This window comes from Pempheris klunzingeri, chromosome 11 (genome assembly GCF_042242105.1).
Source record: "Pempheris klunzingeri isolate RE-2024b chromosome 11, fPemKlu1.hap1, whole genome shotgun sequence".
Taxonomy (NCBI): domain Eukaryota; kingdom Metazoa; phylum Chordata; class Actinopteri; order Acropomatiformes; family Pempheridae; genus Pempheris; species Pempheris klunzingeri.
In genome coordinates this window covers 12,573,369-12,583,549 of record NC_092022.1, presented here as the reverse complement: position 1 = coordinate 12,583,549, position 10,181 = coordinate 12,573,369, and the positions used below count along the sequence as shown (strand labels likewise).

Here is a 10,181-nt window from a genome sequence, read left to right as displayed (position 1 = left end):
GTCAATAAATCTATCAGTCAGTTATGGCATTTTAATCTCTCCGTGGGCGAAGCATCATAAAAAACCTTAAAACCGGACAAAATGCACAACATTAAAGAAGCATTAGAGCTCTGCTAAATTAGCCTGATAATTATCTGTCAACACATGATGTTAAAGATGTGCTTTGTTTACAACAGGTGCGTCTGACTTTTATCCTCAAATGTGAGCTGTCAGAGAAAAAAAAGCATATTCTAAAGAAATAGAAGAAGAAATCTCCATAATGTTTGAACTGATTGAGGAAACAACAATGTGATTTCGTGGAATAATTAGTTAAAAAAAACTTAATAAATATATTTCTGTGTCAAAAAAAATAACATTATCATATGTAGATTTTAAAGAAATAAAAATAGGCTAATTGTGTGTGTTATTTAAAACACAACCAGGAAGCACGTGGCCTGATGAATAAATATATTCAAGTAAAGTCACCTCCTCAATAAATTGTGCAACATAAATAAACAAATAGCCTGCCACAGTTTCTATGGACAATTAATATAATTTTGTTTCTTCGTTTACATTGTGTAGATAGGAGCGCAATGGAATGACTTGAATTTTAATATTCAAATCAGAGCGCCAGTCTGAAGCCGGGGAGGATGACAAATTGTTTTGACCCGTTCTTGCATGAAGAAACTTGCCATTGCGCTTCTTGCGATAAGCATCCATCGTGGTAAGCAAATAAAGGTGAAGCCTGATTGAAACCGATGCAAACGCGAATCAAAACATCTGCAGGCTGGCGCCCTCGCTGTGTGACGCACGACGCAGCTGCTGCGGCTCAGGAGTTCAGGGCCAGGTGTTTTGGAGAGGTCTGTCCAGGGGAGGGGCAGGTGTCCGGACTGTCTGCGTGTGAGTGAGCTGCCGCGGGCCCCGGGTCTGAGAGCAGCCCGTCTCTCTGTAATTTCTTTTGCTTCATGCGTCTGTTCTGAAACCAAACTTTCACCTGCGTCTCGCTGAGCTGCAGGACGCTGGCGACCTCCACCCGCCTGGCCCGCGTCAGGTACTTGTTGAAGTGGAACTCCTTCTCCAGCTCGGTCAGCTGCTTGGTGCTGAAGCTGGTCCTCGGGGCCCCGTTCGCCGTGGGATGGCCATCCGTGCAGATGCTGCTGCTTGCAGCCTCCACAGCACCGAGGCCCGAGCCAACAATACTGAACCCGCAGGTCATGTGCATCCTGGCTGGGAACAGAGGAGGTGAAAAGTGTCGTCAGCAAGATCAATGAGGTTTCCCACAAAAGAAACACAAAACCCTTCTGAATAAAATTATCCACGCCCATATCCAGGAAATAAGATTAAACACGATTCCAGAGTTGACGCAGGAAAATATCTTATATAATAAACTCTGGTTAATGTCATTTATGTGTAGTTAAAACTTTTGTATTAATTAAATGAAATATTTAGTTTTGATCTATCTGGTTCTGGTTTGGTAGTTTGTGTGATGACGTGGAATATAAATGAATAAATAATTACAGACGTGCTTGATACTGAAGAAATGTGTTAAACAAATATTCGAGCAGTGAATAAAATTATTTCCAAGAAAGTGATTTGTAGAAATTGGTCCGCAGCCACTTTGTTGATTTACAGTCTTCACCTGGGAGCCATTATTCTGCCTGTCTATCAAAGATGTATTTCACTGAGGTATCAAGTTAAGCACCAGCCTATAGGTGAGCTGCAAAATCTTGTAGCACTGTAAAACAGGGGGATGGAGAATTGTGTGTTATCTGTTATTGTGTGGACATAATAACAGAAACATCTGTGCAGTATAACGCATTCTCATGCACCAACATCAAAACCATGAAAAATGCGAGGAGATTTGAATCCACACGTCTGACTCCTAAAGATTTAAGCAGTTCGCATCTATTCTGTGAGGCTGTTGCTTTTCGAGTGTGTCCCACACAAGTTCACCAAATAGTAAAAGTGTATACAACCAATGTATTGAAAAGTAATGAGAGAAACGTTGGGCGATTCAAAACAACTTGGTAGCATTTACAGTCCATTAACTGTGTTCATCAGAATCATTAATAATTTGCCTTTAGGCCTTTCTGTGTCAATGACAGTTTAACAGTTTACAAATCCTTTCAAACACTGCATTAATGACAAATGTCTCAATTTTTTTCCTCTGAGGTTTGTGGGTCACACATTAAAGTATCATCTGTGCTGCTTATGTGCAATGAATGACAGGAACCGCAGCTATATCTTGATTTTTCATTGCTGACATTGTGGGTAAGTCGTCAGTGTGTCTTTGCCTCTGAGAAAATGTGCTGCTGCTGCATAATGGAGTCAGTGTGCCAGGTGTAGTGTTATGTCTCCCACCACAATTCATAGAGAGGAAGGTTAACAGGCCTCTAGCCACTTGGAAAAGCATAGCAGATGGAAAGGTCAGTTATAGGATAAATGTCGACATCTGTGTTTTAAGAAAATGAATGTCAAGGTAGGCGAGCCTGAGAATTAGAGGGCAGTGAATATGAAGAACCAATACAGAGGAACTGTATGTAATTATGAACTTCAGCTTTCAGGGGTGCAAATCACATGCACATTCTGATTAATGGTTCCAAAGATAATAGAATTGATGCCGGCCAGAAGGCATAAAAGAATCAAACTAAATATTTGAGGAATGACTTGCACGCTTAAAAATAGCCAGCCAGCACAGGGAATGGAAGGGCCTTCCAAGCCAAGGAGAGGGAAGAAGAAAAGGGATAGATCGATACACATTGCCTCAGTCATCTGGGCATCCAGCCCACAGTAATTCAGGTGCTGTCAAAGCATAATTGAAGAATGACGCACTGGGAGTATATACACTGAGCCAGGAGATCAGGTTACTGCAGGTCTGTGGAGGCCTTTCAACATGGAAGAATACGCAACACTTTGTTTTGTGCCAAAACCAATAGAACCTCCAGATGAAGGCATACTTTCACTAATGACTCTTTTATAAGTTACACAGTAGCGCTAATGAGTTACTCCTACAGATGATCCCCTTAAGAGAGATACAGAGAGAGGTTACAAAGATACTAACAGTACTGCGAGGAGATGTGTTTGTGTGTGTGTGTGTGTGTGTGGGCGGGTGTGAGCAAATGGCTTTCTCAAGTGCACGGATTTGGATCAGATGAGTGGCTAAATGTGTTTTATGAATAAAATGACTTCTGGATCAGTCAAAGGTCTTGTTATCACCTTTTGCCTCCCTCATTGTTGCGTCACCAGACTAAATGTTTACCCTCTAATCTGAATTCTGAAGTAGGTGCAAAAAGGTCATCGAAAGCTAGAAATTGTACTAATAATGTTTAATTGTGCGTTTGCTGCATCTGACAACATTTATGACGAATCAAATGTCACATTTGCTTTGAACATTTGGTGTTTGAGCTTGCTGCATCATCATACCTCTCTACCTCTGCCTAAATCAGAAACTAATGTTTCACAACTGTATGAATGCACATTCATTTCACCCACTAATCTGAACATTGATCATGCAAGAAGGTCATCAAAAGCTGGTGGTTGTTCTTGTTGCATGATGCAGCACTGCAGTCAAATCAAAGGTGTTTACGTCACATTTTGCGCCCACCGCCGCCATTGTGCAGAGATGCTCAGAAACAACGTGCTAAGTCCACCTGCTTTTATAAACTAATGTGAGTTTTGCAGCAGTTTTGTTGCATTCCTTGCAGGGGGAACTCAGGCCTTTCACTATGAACAGTGTGTGGTAATGACCAGCCTGCAGCTTTGGTCACTGAACATTTGGGTCAGCAGCACGCTCACAGCAGACAGGGAGTGTGCAGTGGACGGGAAAAAAAGAAGACTGGACCACCACTGTAGTAAATCTTCATCCATGTAAAATTTATGAAACCCAACCCAAGTACAATGGCCAGTCAGTCAACTGACATTATTGATCAAATGAAGGATCTATATAAGAAACTATAACTCATATCAAATTGAGGATTGATAGGCATTTTTCACATTAGCAGGTTATCTGTATTTTTTTTAAAGTCTGAGATATGTATTCTTCTGTGGGCTCTCCGCCCAGAACTCATCCGTCAGGGAAATGATGATCTGTGACAGCAATTATGTTAAAAAGGTGGACACATGTAAAGGTGCTGCAAACTGAAATCAATACACAAGGGCTTTCATTACAAACAGACAACTAATCAATACTCAGGGAGCACTCCAGCTCACAAGAGTAAGTTTTACTCAACTTCCTGTGAGTCTTGACAGGCAGTGGTCTGTTGCATTATTCAAAGGCTACTGGTTAGTGAGGGAAAGGGTAAATAATTGATCATTTCCTTGGTTGAATTTACACTGTGGCTGAGCAGGCCTTACTGTACTTTACCCTCCTTGTGTTTACAGCCTAAATCCTGCTGGTACGCATAGGTGGGGCGAAAATGTTGAATATCCTAACAGACTGACATTAACATGAAACCGTTAAGGAAATAGTAACCGAGTCATCGTCTGCATATTCAAATGTGGCGTCGAGGAAACGCCTAGTGCTGCATTTGAAACGCCTTTCTACTGTAAAAAGTGGGGAAATCCTTATATCTTAAAACGCAACTTTACTTTGTTGGTGACGGGGGATATTGTGACGCAGAAAACGTCAGCTATTTTTTTTCCTCGTTTTTCCAGCTTGAAGATCAAACTTCGACCAAAGTTTCCCAGCTGTTAACGAAAGTTACCCAAAGCTTAAATTCAAACATTATTCCATTAATACCGAAAACATTTATGTCTCAAGGTGGCTCTAACCCTCCCCTCGTGCTCAGTCTCCCTTGACAAAAACTTACCCGCCCGGTGCTGACTCCTCTTCACTCTCATCCACTCAAAAGTTTTACTGTTTACATCCACATCAGCCACGTTACAGTCCGAGCTGTCTGAACTCCCCACGGCGACGTGATTCTCGGGGCCACTGTGGGAGTAGATTTGAATTTGCTCTGTGAGTGACCCAAAGCCGTACTGTGGTGTTTCGCAGTCATTTGACGCGCAGTATCCGCGTCCTGGAGAGTCCTGCCCGTGCGCCCTGCACCGCCAGGGGACACAGGACGAGTGGGGGCAGGCCGGTGTCGAGAAGCCCTCTAGAGTCTCAGGCTGTGGAGGAGGAGGGCTGTCCAAAGAGGTGCATTGAGTCAAACTGTTGGAGAGAGTTAAGCACCGGGGTTGCGGAGTATTAAATCCTGAGGCAACTTCAGCCTCCAGTTTCCCCTCCTCATCACGACTGCCGAGTTCAGGATGAGTCCTGCCGTCCAGGTCCCGGTTTATGACCTCTTTTGCTCTGCAGCAGCCCGTGAACAGAGGTCTACTCTCCCCTTCGGCCGTTAACTCTTGATAGGAAGTCATTATCACCTCTCCCCTGCATAATCATTGGACGGGGTTGCACCTCATGCCCGGCCTCTCATGCATCCAGTAACGCATGGTCAGGCGGCTGGACGACCGTGGGGACATTCCTCAGAGGAGAAACAGCAGCCCCTGATTGATGGAGATGACGTGCCCTCCTGGTCTCGGCCAATAGCCGGACATCTCTGTCATCAGAGAAGACAGCACTGATTACGCCGAGCGAGCTAGTTGAGAAACTCACTTCAGGTCATCGATTTAATGGTGAGTTGCACCATGCAGGCCGTGGCAAAACAAAAAACCACAACAGCAAAAAATAAAATACATATAAACGTCCTTAAAAGCAATAAGGAAGTTCATCACCACCTCCACCAGACCCTGAGGGCCCTCGTGGGCATCTCACCTACGCAGACAGGTAGGCTGTGACGTCAGACGCACAGTCTTGGCCTGAAGAGAAATGTGTTTTGGGTCAAATTCTGGTATTTTGATTATTTTTCACAGCAACAATGCCAACTTCTTTTCCCAAAGCTGAATTAGCATAATATAGACATACATTGATGTAGCTAATGGATTATGCAAATCTGTGAGGGCTTCTTGAAAACCCGAGGCCCTCTTTAGCGAAGGGCTTAGGTCATGTGAAAGGCACACTTAATGGGTTCAGAGGTCGTGACAGCTGGTATTTAGAAGTTCAGTGGCAGCAGATTTGTAATTAGCCTCGAACAAATACAAAAATGGCTCCGAGTGGGGATGAAGAAGTTGAAACTGACAGAGAGGACGTGTTCTTCACAGATTAAAGTAGTGTCAGCTGGTCCCTCCGCCAGAAAATAGACCGTATTCGTGTCTGCTTGCAAAACAGAGCCCCAAAATATGTGCTTTTGTTTTCGACCCATCTGTGTGTTTATTCAGGAATGAATCGCAGTGTGATACTTTTCACTCATGTGCAGAGAACGCTGCGTGCTGCTGTTTAAACTTAAGTGACAAAACAAACATAGTTTCACTACAGATAAGCTGAGAGGAATACATATCCAGGACTGCTGGGTCTACAGAACACTGGCCTAAAATAACAAATAAAACAAACATGCAAATAACACAACTGGCATGGTTTTTTGGTGCAGCAGTAGATACACAGGAACTTATCCAGCAGCACAGAGTTTTTACCTCCAGTACAGAAGTGAAAATGTCAAGGAGCTCCACAGTGCAGCACATGTGTTTCCTCGGAAGTCTGGTGACCTACTTTCAAACACACACACATCACTGTCTGTCACTCAGCCTGCTCGCATACAGTTAAAATCACGGGGATTAATAGAGCCAATAATATGCTGATATGCCACTGTTACTGTCCCATGTTCATGCCTCCAAACCTCCAAACCGTTTAACCGCGTTGCTCTCGATCCCAAAGTGGAGAAATGGCGTCTTAAGATTTCCAAGAAATGATCAGGTTACCAAAGAAACACAAGACTGTAATCAATTAGTCTGTGTTATTTTAAACTCAGTCACGGTTCATGTGGTTTAGACTGAAGACGAGCAATGATGTTGGAATTATATCACTACATTTAATCATTAATTATTTAGAATTAATTGAAATTATTCATTTTTTCCTGTCCCTGTATGCTTGGATCAATAAATAGAAAAAAATATGTTGATTGGAAGCCATAACATAAAGGCGATTATTATTATTATTATTATTGCCATTATTATTATTGTCATTATTATTATTCTTACTATTATTATTATTATGATTATTTCAGTCTCAGATAACTGTACAAAACATTTCAGTAAAATCTGAAGCTAAGCTTAAGACAATTATATCAGTGTCCCTGTCGTTTTACTTGCACAGTATCTCCTATGTCCTTTAAGTCTGCAGTAATTACAAAATAATTCAGCGTAATGAACAACTTCTAACTGCACTCTTACAACACAGAAATATGGTCCCAGCTGTGGGAGTTAATGGGATTCTACAGGCAGCGATGTGCTGAATGACTGAGTGCAATATATCCCTTCTCTCCATGCATTTGCAGGGCGCACTGATCCATCTTCGTGTCAGCTCGGAGGTTACTCAGGGTTCACGCGCTAGCTTGTTTCTCTCCTCCACACTCAATAAATAAATCTCTGCAGCTTTCTGTTTACCGCCTGAATATAAATTTGTTTGCAGTCGATCGAAGACCTGTGCGGAGGTATTAGAAATTGTATTTCTGTAATGGCTTTCAGCAGAGGGAGGGGGCGGGAAGGGGCTGAAGAGAGGAGAAAAGAAGAGAAAGAGGAAGAGGAGAAAAAAAAAAACAGGTGTGAGTAATCTCTGCTTTCCTCTTATGCAAACGAATTTTTAAAAATGCAGCAGGCTCAGCCTATTTCAGCCCTCGGACTTATTCAAATTACATTTAAAACCAAGTAACCTTTTTATAGGACAACAACAGCAATCTCAGTTTGTTCCTAGAAGTGCCATATGTTTGATTAGCATATTTTGAAGGGCTGTTCCACATCACTGCCCAGCACCTTTATGCAACAGAAGTTATATTATCACATAAAACAAACAAACAAATAATAAAAAAAAAAACACTAGTGATCTTTAGCTGAGGCTCCTTCCTCTGGACAGCTTGTACCCCCTAAACCACAGATCCTGCAGGAGGTGGCTTCAGAAATAAGAAAGAGAATAATGTCATTATTTAGCTGAAATGGATCCTACAAATATCATTTGAATTTCAGTTCCCTCAAACCAAATCCTGCACAACATTTACACACAGACCAGAAATGTCAATATTCTGCCCCTAACCTCAAAAACATCCTCTTAAAGCTCAGTGCAGGCATTCTCCATCATGATCACCATTGTGTCTATTGTTTTGACTGGAGGTGAGGTAAACATGGGTGGCTGTGTCAGGAGGCAGGACGAGGGAGAGAATATTGACTGATGCTAATTTGTTTTGCGTCCATGCTCTGATCCGTGTCAATAGGCGGTCGAGGCCCTGGGATCAGCGCGGTTCGTGCTCGGATTACCTCCGTGGTTTGAATTGAACCCTCATCCTGCCGCTGCTGACATGATACTACAGCCGTTGTTGACACCAGACCCTTGTCTGGCCCTCCAACACTGTCAAGCCTCATTATATGTCAGCTCTTGACCCTCACAAGACTGGAATTCAACCAGCGCTGACAGACGACTGTCACCACCAGCCAGAGAGGTCACTGCCACTAATGCAGTTCCAGGAGGGGAAGATGACAGCCATCTATGCCATGTTTATGGAGCTCAGGCTCATCAATGTGGCTTTATGATAGAGCTGTAATACAGCAGACGGAGAAAGAGAAATAAAGCGAGAGGAAAAGGGAGAAAGGGTCAGAGCAGGACAGAGGAACAAGCAGACACAGATATTCAAGTGTGGCACATTGACCGGTTGAAAGATGGCTATCTATATGATTGATAGAGCATGTCTGTGTTTTTCAAATATTGACATTTTTGAAAAATAGTGATGTCAGAAGTAAGATTTAGCTACCCAGCCCACACACAATCCAGGGAATACCACTTGAAACCAAAAAAATCCATCCACTCAGGGTGTGAAATTCTAATTATTGTCCTTGCTTCGTCGTTGAATGGTATGAAATCTGTCACAGTATGTGAACCATAATCATAAATCCAATGCAACTACTGTGCAAATGGCCAGGGACATTACAGATAACTGCATTCTGCACAGGCTCAACAGTGTGACAATGAAGCAATACCTTGCTAATACCAGGACTTTTCAACAATAGCCTGTAGTATGCACTGCAGCGCTTCACAGCTTCAGTGAGCCAAGAGGCTTCGAGTCGGCAGAATCCCAAACATCATGACAACAAGCTATCAGTCATCTTCCCCCCAAGCTGCTGTGCACACTTGTGTGTTTCCGGAGTTCTTACTGTGGGAAATGAGCAGGGTTAAACATGAAACAGGAGGAAATGTTCATCATTGCAGCACACTGTGTAATATTCTCAGTCATACAGGATTGTTTTCGCTGCAGGGAAAGGGAACGGGTGGTTTTTAATTCTTTTTTCCTTAAACATCCCCTGCTTGTTCACAATGCAGATGAGTAGTCTACTGTGCATGCTAATCATCGTTAATAGCAAAAAGCTGATAGACAAATGACACTGTATTAATAAAGCACTAATCTTCTGTTGAGGTTCAGGGAGGATTATTCCTGCAGCCTACAAAAGAAAAATGTCAGCCTTGGAGAAGTTTGGGAGTTAAAAGCCTGGATAAATACAGAATTGGATATTTACATTATCCAAATATTAGTTTAATGTATTTTATTTCCCATTAAGTATACTAGTTGTTAAAGTCACGTTATCTCATTCTGTCTGATAGTATCATATAATCTGTTTACATGATGTTGATACTGAGTGAAATATTCAAACCCCCCAAATTTTTTATGGCTGCATATTCAATCAAAAGGAAATGTTTTGAAGGTGTTGTGCATCATTTTAGACACATTTCAAAATAAAATTCAGGCTGACATATTCAGGATGTATCTCTGGAAAATTCTGTCTCTCCAGTAGAATTGAAAATAAATGTATCTGGCTTAGAAAGTTTTTCTGCACAGAATGAACGAACAGAAAAATTGCACTTTGAATGTTTTGTTTTAACAAATGAGAATTATCTTTAAGCTGTAAATCAATAAGATCAAAATGTCAGTCTTGTGTCCCAGTTTTAACTCTTGTGTTTTGTCGACAGCTGCTTCACTTCCTCGATGTTTGGGGTCCCACTGGCCCAACATTTGCTAACCACATTTTATTTTCTTTGAATACTTTTTGGGTAGTCTTCCAAATGTATCAAAACCCAATATTTAGAAAAGTATTTAAAGTTGTTCCAGTTGGCTTGCACATGTGAT

General features: G+C 42.0%; 1 protein-coding gene across 1 annotated transcript; it reads right to left on the bottom strand.

The window, feature by feature from the left end:
• Positions 1-408: 408 nt before the first annotated feature.
• On the bottom strand, positions 409-5,337 carry hoxc1a (homeobox C1a). The gene is made up of 2 exons (XM_070838924.1): positions 4,788-5,337; positions 409-1,206 (listed from the first exon to the last, which is right to left on the bottom strand). The coding sequence occupies exons 1-2, from the start codon at positions 5,335-5,337 to the stop codon at positions 809-811; spliced, it is 948 nt and encodes a 315-aa protein (XP_070695025.1). The 3' UTR covers positions 409-808.
• Positions 5,338-10,181: the final 4,844 nt, after the last annotated feature.